This window comes from Mus pahari, chromosome 18, assembly GCF_900095145.1.
Source record: "Mus pahari chromosome 18, PAHARI_EIJ_v1.1, whole genome shotgun sequence".
Classification (NCBI taxonomy): Eukaryota; Metazoa; Chordata; class Mammalia; order Rodentia; family Muridae; genus Mus; species Mus pahari.
Genome location: NC_034607.1, coordinates 33,699,925 through 33,716,420, shown reverse-complemented (window position 1 = coordinate 33,716,420; position 16,496 = coordinate 33,699,925). Strand labels below are relative to the sequence as shown.

Genomic DNA, 16,496 nt, shown 5'->3' with positions numbered 1-16,496 from the left:
TTTGTTTTTTTATGTATTCTCTGGAAGATTACATCCCAAGCAGGGTTTCCCCTCTCCCTGCTCCTCCCAGTCCCCACTTCTTTCCCCCAGATCATTCCTCCTCCATTTCCCTTCAGAAAAGAGCAGGCCTCTCAGGGATAGGGGAGGAGAAATAGAATAGATTTTTTTTTTGTCGGGGAACTGGGGACAGTGGGAATGGGAATATGAGCTCTTGCCATTTTCAATACATTTTCTTGAGCAACTAATGACTTTGCCTTCCTGATTGTGGACCCCACCCAAACTCCGAAGCCTTCCATCCTCCCTCTCTCACTCATGTTATTGGAACAGTGCGTGCTTTATCAACTAAGATCAGAACCTGATTCTCATAGCTTCAGGGTTTATGCAGGCCACGACTTTCCTTAATCTACTGAGCCACAGGAACACGATACTGTCAACTGGGTGGCTTAAACATAGACATTGCCTTCTCAAATTGTGGAAGTGTGGGAAGTCCAAGGTCAAATGCCTTTTTCCCTAAGGGCATTAATTCCATCATGGGGACAGCATCCTCGAGACCTGACCCCTTCAAGAAGGCCCCACCTTCTGATACTAGCAATTAGCACTTCATTGTTATATGTGGGGCACAGGTGGTGGTGATGTGGTCAGTACATGGCATTGACTGTTCCGTTAAGGATCATGACATGTTTTGAGCCTAAAGCTCAAAAGAAATTCCTTAGTGCATTAACATTTGGCATCTCAAAAGGCAAGTGTGGCTACTAGCACTCCCTCATAGTTTCCCCTCTTTCTGCTGCATCTGAAGCTAATGCCCTACTATCAACAGACAATACTTAATAAATAGCACATCCAAGATGTTACAAGAGAACTCAGCAGAAACGTAGTCAGACATGGAACTATCAGCCTGAAAACCACCGTAGAGACTTGGATTATCTTGTCTCCTTGCAGGGAAGGAGGCAGCGTATCAATAGAGATGGAATTAAGGGGAACCACCACCCAGCATAAGCTGCTTTCTATTTCCTTGTCCAAAGCAGTGGTCACATAGATAAGAGAGAGGACAATGGCCATCTGGAACTGCCCGAGGTAGGGCTTCCATGGGCTGCAGATCAGCAGACCTAGGAGAGATGGTGCTCATCTCTTGATGCCTTCACAAATATGAATCGTGATGGAGGGTCATCTTCTTCGGGTGGAAAATTCCATACAGTTTTCTCTATAGAGTCCTCTACCTCACAGATGATGTGAATGTGGTTTCTACATGATTAATAGTTCTAATTCCAAAATATTGAAGAAGCTATGGTATTATGCATGCATATGATACTTTTGGGGGGGGAACCCAGCGCATGAGAACCTATATCCAAATGATGTATTCTCAGCACACAAAGCTGGTACTTCTGGGCCTGAAAGCTGAAGACAATAGTATTTAAAGCAGACGGTGGTCTTGAGGGCTTCTGCCAAAGGAGACAGGCATCAGCTCTCCCTCACCACAACCTCTGCAACCTAACACAGCTGCCATGTTTATCCAGATCACAGAAAGTGACATAGGCTTACATATTTGTGAAGCAGTATTAAAATATAGTCATATGATAGTTTCTTGGGTAATTCTGACACTTGTAAAGGGGGGATAGTTAGTTGTTCTTCTGTGCTTGTCCTGTGGTGCTCTGGAGTGTACCCAGGATCTGGTGCTTGATAGCTGTACTGGTTAATTTTGTGTCAACTTGACACAAGCTGGAGTTATCACCGAGAAAGGAGTTTCAGTTGGGGAAATGCTTCCATGAGATCCAACTGTAAGGCATTTTCTCAATTAGTGATCAAGGGGGAAAGGCCCCTTGTGGGTGGTGCCATCTCTGGGCTGGTAGTCTTGGTTCTATAAGAGAGCAGGCTGAGCAAGCCAGGGGAAGCAAGCCAGGGGAAGTAAGCCAGTAAAGAACATCCCTCCATGGCCTCTGCATCAGCTCCTGCCTCTTGACCTGCTTGAGTTCCAGTCCTGACTTCCTTGGTGATGAACAGCAGTATGGAAGCGTAAGCCGAATAAACCCTTTCCTCCCCAACTGCTTCTTGGTCATGATGTTGTGCAGGAATAGAAACCCTGACTAAGACAATAGCCATGAAGTTTCCCCATGAGCCCCATCACCAGTCCACAGTAGATAAAGGAATTGTTCAAAAGGATTTCCCACTTAACTACACAATGGGCAGTGCTAACATCTATAATGAACTCCAACATCGGTGAAGTCGATTAGCTGTTAGCATCAGGCCTGCTAGCGTGCAAGGTTCAACAAGTGTTTGCCACCCAAGTGTAATGACAGTGCAGTGTGAAAACAAAAGTCCAAACCACTTGGGCCAGAAGAGCTTCTCAGTTTATGGTGACAACTCTGGAGCCGCCATTGATGCTCTTGGGAGAGACAGTGAGAAGGCAGAGTGGGGCACCTTACCTGCTCAGGGGTTCCCCAAGTGTGTTTCCTGGAGTTTCAAGGGATGTTATATGGATATGGAACCCAGAAACAAATCCTTTCTGAGATATTGAGTGAAACAAAAATATCGTCTGTGTGTGTGTGTGTGTGTGTGTGTATGTGTGTGTATGAGAGAGAGAGGGGGGAGAGGGAAGCAGAGGGGGAGGGGAGGGAAGGAAGATGTATGTGTAGAGATCAGAGAACAGTTGGGGGGGTCAGTTCTCCCCTTCTACCATAGAGTACTGGGGAATCAGGCTCCTATTTTAGATCTCAGTGACAAAACACATTTTTTTCAACTGATCCATCTCCATCCTCCTGCACCTTTGTTTTTTATCTGAATATTTCTGAATTAGTGTTCTACAGGAGTCCAAGGCTTCCTTCCAGTGAATTCTGCCATATTCGGGGCATTTGACTCTGTGTTGATGGACTGACTGTTCCTTAGGACACAGATGGGGATGGTGCCAGGCTCATTAGATTCCTCTTTTCCCTGCATCTCCGGGGACTCTGTCAAGAGTGCCCATTTCTCATTTGGAATTGGCTGCAAAATACAAGAGTTGTCATTCTTCTTGGCCGGGGTCTGGAATGTGCAGTTGTAAGGTGGTGGAAATTTTTGCATCCGCCTAGACCAGTCTGCCGCATGCTCTGGTTTAAATCTTATTGGTCCTCTTGGGCATGGTTTATTGTTCGCTGTCCTCCTGTATAATACGTACGGTCTTTGGTGGACAGAGCGGTGAAGCATGTTTTCTCAGAACGAGGCCGTCCTCTGCAGCAGTCAGTTTGTGTAGCACTTACTATTTATGGGAGAGCACTCTGCAGGTACAATAGCAACCTGCACAGAATACAGCTAATTGCAGGTTAATTATGGCTCCTTAAAACACAAATTGTCAAGTCTTTGGTGATTAACACATATTTAATTCTGTAATTAATGTTTGGCCTGATTGTTGCTGAACTAAAGTTCTACAGTAGCTGCCCTGCTGGGGCTCAGACGCTATGGGGGAAGCACAGGCTACTCCCTGCCTGGGAGCGCCTGCTGCCCTGGATTTAGACACTGACTTCTTGCCATTTGAAGGCAATTCTCCTTTCACATCTGCCTCCTTTGCTTCATTGTCCTGATAAAAAGAAAAGAAACAGTTCTGCCTTTGATTCTGCTTCCTCTCCTTCCTCTCCTTCCCCCTCCCTTGTTTCAGATGCCCCTGCAGCCAAAGAGTGCCGATCGATCGATCGATCGATCTCTCTGAGATCTTTCTAATCATGCTTAGGAAGATCTCAGAGACACAGCCCCTGAGCCTCCAGGATCTGACTTGCTGCTGAAGAGGCCGAGTCTGCCTTTAGTCAGAGGCCAGGAGGGCAGGATGCTTCATGTAGAGCTTTGTAAAGAGGAGCCAGTGTAGGTAGCATGGGAATTCCTTCCCCAGACCGCTCCGTAAAAAGGTAGGAGGGAGTGGAGATGGAGCCATCGAACAGAGAGGCTGCTGACTCAGGGATAACTCCCTGTTGAATCAGATCCCCTAGGTGTGCTGTAGGCCCTGGCAGAAGATGGGGAGTATATGTGTCTGGGCTCTACTTTAAATTCTTTGTGTAGGAAGCACACAGAGGAGTCTGTAAGTGGGGGAGACTAAACCAAGATTTAAGGTTTGCCAGCTGACAGCTTTGCTAGTAAATGAGGAATTGAGGGAATAGGCCTGTCTGATCTTACCACCACTTCACATTTAGGCTCAACTACTATCACCCACGCAGCTGCCACGCCTTCTACACGGGGCTTACCAGAAGACCATCCCTTTACTCTCAAAAAGTTTGCAAGTTCCCAGCAGCCTGTGGGCCACCGGTACCTAGAGAAGGGGTTTTCAGAATCCTGCTCAGTGACTCCAGCAGCTGCAGGAGGCATTGGTTGGTCAATGACACTTAGTCAGAGGCGAACTAAGTCTTGTCTTGTAGGCTCTCTTGGGACCCAGGTGTGTCTCTGAGTCTCCAGGAGGGGACAGGGCAGGTGCGGTCCCAGCTGCAGTCTGGCATCAGCTCTGGTGTTGGCAGAGTACCTCGTGAGCCTGTCGCTCCCTGAAGCATGCTTGGGCAATGTGGGTTTCGAGTGCACCTGAAAAAAAGCCACATCCTCTATTCACTCAATTCCTTGGCCATGGCCCTTACTCTAAGTGCAGGACAGCTAAATCACTTCCTGCCTTTGGGACAACTGCAGAATTGGATGTAAAAGTGAGGTATAACTCTCCCTCCAGCATGAATGTGAGCCTAGGCATCAGCCCCAGACTCTGCATCCTGCTCTTTAACAAGATGAACAATCTGGTTTAAGAGACCAGTGTGGACCCAGGAGCCTCTCTCCTCACTGTCGACATGGACCAGCATCCAGGAGGCTTTGTAATTTGTGTGATGGTCTTTTTATCTTCACACCCTGTCTCTTCATTTTTTTTTCAAAACTTGCTACATCTGTAAATCTCATTCTCAACTTGTATTTGACGATCAACAATAGGCACCTCTTCTGTTCGGGCATTCTCACACCTCTGATGGCTGCTGCTTGCTTATCAGAACTGCCACTTGTAATTTCCTGTTTTTGTTTTGTTCTCTACTTTAATTTTCTTGTATCCTGCTGTATATGAGAAGGAGATGAGCTGTGATCCTATCATCGTCTTCTGAAAGACAGGGTGTGGGCGCTGAAGAGAAAGACATGTACTCATGCGCATGCACACACACACACACACACACACACACACACACACATGCACACACACATGCACACACACGTGCACACAGAGAAAATCATGCTGATTGTCAGGAAAACCAGAAGTCTGAGGAGGGCATGTGGATGCCACAGGTATGGCTTCGTGGTATAGCATATCCCTGGCATGAGTGAGGTTTGGAGTGGCTGACTCCAAAGTGGCAACCAATAAATTAGGGGCATTAATAACATTCCAAAGGACCAATGATTGTTTCCATTTAAATGTGGTTGTCCTTCGAGTGTCTTTGGGTAATAAAAACATATTTTGGGATGGTACACCATTAGAAGTGAATTCTGGAGCATTTTACTACCTGTCTCTCTTTTTGTATTTGGTTAATGTTATTGCTTGAAACAGGGCATTATTATATAGACCAAGCTGCCATAGTCTCTTGAATGCTGAATTACAGAAGTGTGCTACCTGATAAAGATAAAAAATTATCCCCACCCCCTTTCTGATATAAAGACAGAATCAAGGTATCCGTGGATGCTAAGAAAGCACTCTGTTTGAGCTACAGCAGCCTGCTCCTATTTCTTAATGTGATAGATTATTTGTGGTTTTCTTTGGTTTTGTTATGTTGGAGAATGTTTTACCACTTGCGTTTTTACTTCTTTGTTTTATTTTCAAATTGCGTGTGTTTATGTGTGCTCATGCATGGGTGTATTCTCGTTTGCATATGTGGGTATACATGTGTGCATGCCTGTGTGTGCATGCATATGCATGCATGTAGATGTATGTGTGGGTGTGTGCATGCGTGTATGTGTGTGTACATGCACGTTTACATGTAAATGATGATGACCATGGGAATAAGACCATGTAGGATACCTTGGAGCTGGATCTGTAGACAGTTGTGAGCTTCTTGATATGAACTAGGAACTAAATTTGGTTCCCCTGTAAGAACAGCGCCCATCTGAGCCATTTCTCCAGCCCTTATAGTTTTTTATTTAATTCATTTGGCAAAAGAATAAACGTCATAAAAAAAAATGAGTTAGACCTACCTTTGGCTTTACTTAAGATAAAACTATCAGTGATATGTAGACAGACATATCCTCTTAACTGAGTGTCTAGGGAACAAACACATGGTTTGCATCTGGACATTTTCTGGGTGCTGGTGAGCAAACCCCTGTCTTTGCTCATACAGAGAGTGTGGTAGCAGAAGGACTGATTTTGCTCCTTACCTGACCAGGGAGAATCCAGATGCTGCAGTGTTCCAGTGTCTGTCTTCCTCGGCAAGCGCCCCCTAGAGGAGGAACTGACATCAGCCACACACAGGCTGATGGACAGAAGGGTATCTGGGGAGCAAAGGAAAGCTCATCCAGTGGCCCTGCCCTTCTGACAACAAAGGGGCTGTCCCCAAAGTCTGGGAAAAGACTGAGATATTAGTGTGGAGAAGGAGAGGATGTTGAGTCTGTCTCACAGTGGTAAATACCAGAGCCATCAGCAAGAGTCTGAGGATAGATGTGGGGGTTTAGAGTAACCCCAGTCCTCAGCCCCATAGTCAGGTTCCACAGTCACAGGGTACTGAGCTAGTTAGTGCATATGGCCATCTCCCTGAGAAACTGGTTCTAGGACACTGACCGCCTCCTTTCTGCATGTGCTCAAATCTGTGCAGGACCAAGTTCTCCCTTTAATTTAAAATGGCATCATATTTGCATATAACCCAGGCACATCCTCTTGTGGTCTTGCTCCTTAAATCCTGTCTGGATTACTTAAAATCACCATCACAGTGTCAAGCTATGTAAATAGATGTTCAACTATTATTTGGGGATTAGAAGCAGCATAAGGCCATACCACCCCTGAATGCACCCAATCTCATGTGGAATGAAGACAGCATCTGAAGTTGATGTGCGTGTCTCATACAGACCTAAAATTTTTGTGTGTCAATGTATTCTCCAACCACAACTGAATTTGTGGATCCAGAAGCAAGTGATATGGGTGGCTTCCTGTACTGTGCCATTGCTTCAGGGGTGCCCAGGAGCCTCGAGTCACAGTGTGTTTGGTCAGCCATCAGTTCATGACCTTGCTTTATAAGGGCTTAGGTGGAAAGACGATTTTATGTTAACTTAGGTTATTCTGTTAACAGTCAACCTATGACAACACTACCCTTCTTGCCTGAGTAAACCTTATTTAGCACAAATGTTCCCCCTATAGGACTCATCATAGCCTCTTACTTTTTTTTTTTTTAACCATACAAAGGCTCGCCTATGAGAGCATTGCCTTGCTTGACCTCAGCTAGGCCTCTGTGTATCAAGCAATTCAGACCTTTGCAACTCTCTGCATTTCCACAAATGACCATTAAAGTGTTATAAAGACCACTCATGTTGATCTGAGGGTTACATATAAGTTTTTGGGAGCTTGCAAATTTACAGACAAAGAATTGCTGACTGATAACGATGGATTATGTTTTGCATTAATCTAACCCCATGAAAGAAAGACAATATAAAGTTAAAGTTAAATATTGCAATAAAATTATTCTGTAATAAAGATGGCTTTCTGGTTTTGTCCTATTGTCACTGTATAGGAGGAGCTAAGGGGTAAGGACTTTTTTTTTTTTTTTTTTTTTTAAGAAATTTGTTTGGGGACTGTGAATATGGCTGGGTAAAACTTGCTTGCCACAAATTCAGACCCCCAACATCCAAATAAAGAGCCAAGTGAAACAGTGTGCTCTTGTAATCAGGAGCTAGAGATGGGGGAATCCTGGGGCTTGCTCCTGCCAATCTAGCCAAGGTCCTGGGCTGCTTGTTCTGTTAGAAACCTTGTCTCAGAAAATAAAGTGGAGAATCCATTGAGGGATACATTTGGCATTGTCTTCCAGCCTCCTGATTTTTGCACAGCACCCACTGCCGGTTAGCTTTTATCTCTTTGGCACAAGCAAGAGTCGCTGGGGAGAGGGCCTCTCTAGAGAGGATTCACCTCTATCAGACTATCCCGTGGGCTCTCTATAGGACCTCTCTGGAGAGAAATCACCTCTGTCACATGATCTTCTATCAACATTTTCTTGGTGGATGACTGATATGGAAAGACCCAGCCACCTGTGGGGAGTGCTAGCCCTGGGCAGATTGCCTGCATTGTATAAGAAAGCAAGCCGAACAAGCCATGGGAAGTGAGCCCATAAGCAGAAATTCTCTCATGGCCGGTGCGTTAGTTCCTGCCTCTAGATTCCTGCTTCAAGTTCCTGCCACTGGCTTCTTTCAATGATCGGTTGTGGTCAGAATGTGAAAACCAAATAAACCCTTCCCCAAGTTGCCTGTGGTCATGGTGTTTTATCACAGCCACAAAGACCCAAGCTGGGATGTACACTTATACGTAAACTGTGCCTTTTGTTAAAGACCAGATGCCCTAGTCACCTTTGTCAACTAGGCACAGCCTAGCGCTATCTCGTAGGGAAGCCTCAGTATTGTTGATCACGTTGGTCTGCGGCCATACCTGTGCGGAATAATCTTGATTGTTAATTGATATAGCTGGGCCCAGCACACTAGCTGGGACCATCCCTGGGCAAGTAGTTTTGGGTTCTGTAGCAAGCTAGCTAAGCATGAGCATGGGAGAAGAGGCCAGAGAACATTCTTCTTTCATGCCTTCTTGCGCTGGTTAGTTTTATGTCAACTTGACACAAGCTATAGTCCTCTTAGAAGAGGTAAACTCGAGTAAGAAAATGCCTCCATTCGATCAGGCTGTAGGCAGACCTGTAGAGTATTTCCTTAATTGGTGAGTAACAGAGGAGGGCCCAACCCATTGTGGGTTCGTGGTGCCATCTCTGGGTTGGTGGTCCTTGGTCCTATAAGAAAGTAGGCTGAGCAAGCCAACAAGCGGCACCCTCCATGGCCCCACTATTTGCTTTTGGTTGTGGTGTGTCATCAGAGCAATAGTAACCGTAACTAAGCCATGTCTGCTTCGAGTGCTTGCCCTGACTTAATGATGGACATGGCCTGCAAGTATAAGCTGACACAAACCCTTCACTCCCCAGAGTTCTGTTTTGTCAGAGCACTTCATGCTAGCACCAGAATGAGATAAAAGCACAAGCAGACCTGCGATCCACATCCTCCTTCTGCCAGGGACTGTAGTAGGAAATGGACGCTGAAGTGGGGTGCTAATGTTAAAGGATTAGATTATCTCAGTCCTTCTTTTCATAGAGAAAAGTTTGATTTCCGCATTGAATTTTATTTGGACACTATGGAGGGGATGGGGAGGACTGTAAAATAATTAGCATTTATTGTTTGGTTTTGGCAGGCTGCAATTACACGTCTTAAAAAGTTAGTTATGATATTCCAAGCCACCGTGGGCTTTTAAAATAACACCTATGCAACAGAATTGAAAACCCAGTGAAGCGAGGTTTCTACTGGCCATTACTGGAGTGGCAGGCATATTGTATTTAGCTGTGACAAAGCATTGCTTTTGACATGTGCTTTCTTGTTAACCAGAGTAATGATAGTGTGTTGGAAAGGCAGGCAGGAAAGTCTCTGAAAACAGATAGTAAATATTTCAGGCTTTGCAGCCCAGACGGTCTCTGTGGCAACCAGTTAGGTCTGAGGTTGTTGTCTGGGATCAGCCAAAAATCCAAATGTAAATGCACGAGTGTGGCTGTGAGCCAATAAAACTTTATTCATGGTGTAGAAATTGGAATCTCATATCATTCTCCTCTATCACGGAATGCTGGTATTATTTTGATTATCCTCCTGCCATTGAAAGCTATAAAAAAAAAACTATTCTGAGCTTGATAACAAAGCACAGGCAGGTGGGTGGACAGATTTGGCCCCTGGCAGTTGTTAGCCAATTCTCTTTTTAGCTTCTATGCTGTTACAATTGTGTCACATGTCAGGTGTGGTAGCCCTTGACTCTAATCCCAGCACTCTGAAAGCGGTCTGTGGTCACAAAGTTACAAGCCTGATAACCATGGTCTGTGGTTACAAGGTTACAAGGCGAAAACCACGGATTGCAAAGGGATTCACCCTGCCCACCAGGTCTTAAGAAACCCACTGCTCACATCCTCTCCTCAGTCCAGCTCCCACATATCCTGGAACAAGGGATGGACAGAGCCAGGGTTTCCAGGGCTATCTCTTGATTGGCCTTTACCTCCCAAATGATTTGCATACAAACAAACTAGTTAGAGCCAACCTAAGCTTTCTAAAACTCACTACACACATCCTCTTTGTTAGCAGCCCCCTTTCATGTCCCCACAGGTCAACCAAAATCTTTCACTGTGACTTAATAAATCCCCCTACAAAGCTCTTGTCACTGTCCATGCACCTGATCCTTCATAGTTTATAACACAGCAGTGAAGAAAGCCCAAATCATTTGCATTTCTGTACGATATGTACATGTCCTAAATTTGTTAACACCTGATAATTTCAGTAAGATGGCAAGGATTCCTACTTGGAAGGGAAGTGGACCAGATTGCATTCCAATCCTGCTAAATACTGTGCAACTTCAGAAAAATGAGCCACCTTTCTGAGTCAGGGTACTGGTCTCCAGCTGTGAGTTCATTTCATATTTCATCGTGGTTGACTGTGGAAAACTAGATAGTAAATGCAAAAGATGCCCAGGCTATACAAGTATTTCAGCTAATCAGTCAATCAATCAATCAATCAAAGTTTAAACGAGGCTTTCTTTAAAAGTCTTGATTCCCCAAAGAAAGCCAAGCCTGACTTAATAAACAGAACATTTTTAAAATACGTTTGTTGTATTTGCTAAAAGTCAAGCAGAGCACATCCTCACCCTGGTGCATTTCCCATTTTCAGAAGTAAGTATAGATATAGTAGTAGCGATTCTACAAGTATATCAGATAAAATTAGGAGTGTTTTTATTGCTACTTAAGAAAAAAATTAGAGCCGTATTCAGAACCTGTCTAGCCTCAGGTTCATGGTCACCCAGGCAGTGGTGGCTATGGGTTCCATCTCATGGCGTGAGCCTTAAGTCAAATCAGATTGATTTGGTTGGTTGGGCTTATTTATTCTTCAGTATCTTAAAGGTTTTTTTAATCATACAAGTCTTTTACTTGCTTAGTTAGAGTTACTCCCAAGATATTTTATATTATTTGAGGTTACTGTGAAAGGTATTGTTTGCCTGATTTTTTTTTTTTCTCATGCCATTTGTCGTTTATATCCAGGCAGGCTACTGATTCTTTTTTATTTATTTAATTTTATTTTATTTCATGTTGTATGAGGTTACTTTGCTGAAAGTGTTTATCTGTATGATTAATGATTAGATTATGATAACCAAGCAGACTTTGTTTCCTGGCCTCGTCTATTCGGTGTTCTGTATGCTTCTTGTACCTTGAGAGTCATCTCCCTCAGGTTAGGGTGATTTTCTTCTATGGATTGGTTGAAAATATCTTCCACACCTTTGACCCGGGTTTCTTCTCCTTCCTCTATACCTATTATTCTCTGGTTTGGTCTTTTTTTCAAAGTGTCCTCATTTCCTGGATGTTTTATGTCAGAAGATTTTTAGAGTCAACATTTTTCTTTGCCTGATGTAACCATGTCTTTGGTCAAGACTCCAATGTCCAAGTCCCTCTTCCATCTCTTGTATTCCATTGGGAAGCTTGCCTCTGAGGTTCCTGTTGAAGCTCCTAGTCTTTCACTTCCCGATTTCCCTCCATTTGGGTTTCATTAATTTTATTTTTGCTTTCTAATCTTAAATGGTTTAATTCCTTCCCTCCCACTGTTTGCTTGTATTTTCATCCATTTCTTTAAGGGATTTATTTCTTTCCTCTTTAGAAACCTCTATCATAGTCATAAAGGCTGTTTTAAAGTCTGTCTTTTCCTAGTGTTTCAGGTATGTTGTAGTACTGAGGCCTGCTATGGTACGGTTGCTGGGCTCTAGTGAAGACATTTTGTCCTGGCTGTTACTGTGTTTTTATACTAATGTCTAGGCATCTGGGTTTGGGATGACTGTAATCCTAAGTACTGATATCTGGTCTTGTCTATTCTTGCTAGGTGTTTTGTTTCTTGGTTTTTGTTGCTCTCTGTGGCTCTTGGGAGAGCGCAGTGGCCTTGTATTGCCTGGTAGGAAATTCTTCTGGGATCCTGATAGATGTGGTTTTGGAGATGCTGAGAGAGAGAGGAGAAGATACGTAGTTAGCATACCCCCTTCCCTGTCTCCCATGGCCTGATGAAGTTAGAGACTGAGATAAAGCAATGACCTGGGAGAAGGAAGTTTAGAGAGGGAGTTTCTGTGTGACCTACTGAAGGACTAATGGGGAGGAAGGGAGAGGACAGCAGTTGGTGGTCCAGGACAGAGCTGGAGATAGGATGGGGCCATTGTTTTGGGGGAAGCTGAGGGAGAGGAAAGGATGCAGGTGGCCTGACTGATTCCCTGGCTGCAGTATGTGGTCCTGATTAACTGGCAGGTTTCTGCAGATCCTGCTGTGTCACCTCTGGTGCTGCAGCTGGTGACTGTTAGAACCAGGCTTCTGGTTTCAGGGCCTCAAAAACGGTTTTCTTAGCTTGCTCTTGAAATCCATCTTTTTGTCCCTTGCTGCAGCCCTTAGACATGAGGAAATGAATTATTTCCCGGTCCCACGGCAGGATATCCAGGCAGTTCTTCCTCTCTGTTGTGTTATCAGTGGAAAACAACATATTAAACTTCGGAACAGGACAGAGTTTTATTTCATCTCTGCTCTTCTGCAAGGTCACTCTCTCTCTCTCTCTCTCTCCAGTGTGTGTTATGTTTTATTATCAGGGTGTTCTGGTGCAGAGCTGTGAGTCTAAGTTTCTGGGTTTTCATGCCTACAGTCTGGACCCCAGCTCTTAGCATTTCTATCTGGGATTCTGTGGGTTGCTGTCCTCTGGTTTTGCATAAACACAAACAAAGCCATTCTAGGAGCCGAGGTTTGGCTCAGTGTTTAAGAGTGAGAGCTCCACGCTTGGAAGCAGACGGAGTTTAAGATTACTGCGACTCATGGCATGCTGCAGACAAATGCATTGCATCCAGACAACTCATTCTGTTGAAATATGGAATCTTCGAGAAATTTTTCACTCTCGTTCTTATTATTTGTTAATTTAAAAAATCCATGCAATGTATTATGAATTATGTTTTATATAAATTGTTTTATATAAACTTTATATATGTTTATCTAAACAGTTTTATATTAACGGATATGTAAAGTAGTATCTACATAGTACATGTAACATGTACACAGTAAATAGTTATATGATTACTGTCTCAGTTTTACTACTCTGAACAGATAAAGACACCTTGGCCAAGGCAACTCTTATAAGGACAACATATACTTGGGGCTGGCTTAGAGGTTCAGAGGTTCAGTCCTTTATCATCAATGTGAGAACATGGTAGTATCCAAGTAGGCGTGGGGCTGGAGGAGCTGAGAGTTCTACATCTTCATCTGAAGTCTGCTAGGAGAAGACTGACTTCCAGGCAGGTAGGATGGGAGGTCTCAAAGCCCACTCCCAGAGTGACACAACTACTCCCACAAGACCACACCTCCTAATAGTGCCCCTCCCCCATCCCGGGCCGAGCATATACAAACCCTCACAGTTTCTTTTTAAACTAAACTGCTTTAAGATAAGGGAAGCATACAACAGTTAAAAATAATAAGAGACTCTCCCACGGGATGGCATTCAGTGCCCTTGAGGGAGAATAATTTTCCAGTTACGGTAATCAGGGCTTGGAATTGGCAGTGTTGTGATGTTCCATGCTAATTGTGAGGTCCACGGGCTCGCTAATGCTTGCATGCGTCTGCGTGCGTGCACGTCCATGCGCATGCACACGTGATTCTACACAATTCCGTTACCTGAGAAGATGCTTAGAGTAGAAACTGACAGAGACAACTTAGACTGCCCCTTTCAAGGACCACTCACCTCCTTCATCTCTCCTCCTGTCATTTCTACCACTGTCCCGCACTCCAAACAACCATTAGTCTGGCTTCGACTCCTACTAAAGTTTGACCATGTAGGATATTGCATTTATAGAATCAAATGAGGTATAATCTTTTAGGCCTGGCTTTTTTTTTTTTTTTTTTTTTTATCACTGTGGTGAGCTGGGCTAGTCTGTAATCGGTCATTAATTAAAAGACTTCTCGAGGTCTTTGGTTGTTTTGAATAGGGTCTTAGTAAGTTTGCACAGGCTTTCTATGTGAGTAGAAGTTTCCATTTCTCTAGAATAAGAAGGAGAGCAATTACTGGGTTGTGCTGGTACCATCCCTTGGCATGAGCAAACTGAGAGCCTCTTCCTCGTCCGCCCCTTCCCTCTTCTCTTCTCTGAGGATGAATCTCTCTCAAATGCTCCATTCATTCCCGTAATCGTGTCACATCGCCTAAAAATGTCTCCTACCCCTGCAGACATTGGCTTCTCTCCTTCTCCTTTGAATTCATGCACCCTTTGTCTGGCTTTCAGTTGGTCCTCTGAGAATGAGAAGCGATTCTTCTGTCCTCCAAGCAGTCTCCTGTAACTGGCCATGACTGAGCTTTGCACCCAAAGGACCCAGTCATGACCATGACGACCACTGCACATGTGTTATGCCCGCTCCCTCCTCTTCCCATGCTTGTCACGATCCCCTCGTGGGCTGCCACCCTGGTAACTGCCTGTCTCGTGATGTTAGGTACTGTTTATCTGCATAGAAAACAAACAAAAATCCAAAGAGCAACAAATGAAGAAGCAAACAAAACGCTTAGAAGAAAGGTTGCCGTGGCTCCTGTGGTGGAGATTGCCATAGTGAGCAGAAGGTCCCACTGCAGTCCTAACGGTGTCCCGGTTGCTCATCCCTCTGAGTAAGCACCCTCAGAAGCAGTCATTTATCCTAGCAAGTGTTTAGTCATCAATCCAATCAAATTGGCCTCAAAATCAGCCATCATAACACGTTGCACTTTCTTAAGTGTAACTACCTTCCTCTTGTTGCTTTTGGCCTCCCCTTCTCCCCTCCCCCTCCCCCTCCTCCTCTTCCTCCTCTTCCTCTTCCTCTCCTTCCTCCTCCTCTTCCTCCTCTTCCTCCTCCTCACTCTCCTTCTTCTCCTCCTCTTCCTCCTCCTCCTCTTCCTCCTTTTCTTCCTCCTCCTCCTCCTCCTCCTCACCCTCCTTCTTCTCCTCCTCACTCCTCCCTTTATCCCTCTTCCTCCTAAATGTAAAAAAGAACCCTAGGACCTCAAATGTGTCTTTCTAGTCAAACACCTTCAAAATGTCATCTAAACTTAATTGTAACCTTGGCCCCTCAGTTAAGATACCACTGTGTGTGTGTGTGTGTGTGTGTGTGTGTCAGGAGGTAATATATTCTATGTAGTGATTTACTTAATATATTTGAGTTTTCTGATTTTTAAAGACCTTGGTACATTACTCCACCCTTAAAAATGGCTCCAAGAAGCTGGGCGTGGTGGCGCACGCCTTTAATCCCAGCACTCGGGAGACAGAGGCAGGCAGATTTCTGAGTTCGAGNGGAGACAGAGGCAGGCAGATTTCTGAGTTCGAGGCCAGCCTGGTCTACAAAGTGAGTTCCAGGACAGCCAGGGCTATACAGAGAGACCCTGTCTCGAAAAAAAAAAAAATGGCTCCAAGACTCTGACTCCCCCCTATCTGTCCTCAGTCATGGTTTCCCATCACTACATAGATGGCTAGACCTGCCTCAGCCCTTTGGCTGTCCCAGACTAGAACAGATTTGGTCTTTCTTATATTTGGGATCCAGAGCCTGAAACACTGTAGGCAGATGTTAGTCACCCACTCACTCCCTTATAGTTTTGGGAAAAATAAAGGGATGGATGAGTGAACCTCTCTATTCCTTATAAGAGACACTTGACCAACATCTGACAAAAAAATGAGTGAATAACATTAATCTCTCTTAATTCTCCAGGTGGTTTTTGAAGTGGTGACCTCTGGCCATCAAGGCTACCTTGCTATCGATGAAGTCAAGGTGTTAGGACACCCGTGCAGTAAGTATGCTTTCCTTATGGGTTCCTCACTGATGAACAGATTACATTGACAGACTGGAAGGAACCACAGAGAGAAGCTGACCCTGCCAGGAGAGTTTCATGCCAGGCTCTGGATACGGGTTCCAGATCCTAGACACTCCCTGGCACACAGCTTGTGTGAAAATGGAGATCTCTTGGTGTCTTTGAAAATGCCAAGCAGGTGTGAGGGACATTTGGATTTCTATTTTCAATATTAGCACAGAATTAAATATGGCCGGTTTGGCATATTTTGTTCCCAAATCGAGAGCATTTCTATCTCTGTCCCCATGTTTTTGTTACACAGTCCCTAACAGTATGAATCCAGTAGACTTAGGACCTACCCAATATAAAGTGCCTTCCTTAGCCATCTGTAAGCAGCAGATTGGCCCATCCCTCGTCCTTACAAATTAGTACTTTAAGAATGCACACGGGGAAGAAGGAGC

At 44.5% G+C, this 16,496-nt stretch overlaps 1 protein-coding gene across 8 annotated transcripts in view; it reads left to right on the top strand.

The window, feature by feature from the left end:
- Positions 1–16,496, top strand: part of Ptprm (protein tyrosine phosphatase receptor type M) — a 680,881-nt gene that overhangs the window by 253,958 nt on the left and 410,427 nt on the right. For all 8 annotated transcript variants that reach the window (XM_021218491.2, XM_029531514.1, XM_029531511.1 and 5 more), the window contains exon 4: positions 15,957–16,035. In XM_021218491.2, the coding sequence (XP_021074150.1) occupies positions 15,957–16,035 (79 nt within the window). The remainder of the gene's footprint in view (positions 1–15,956; positions 16,036–16,496) is intronic.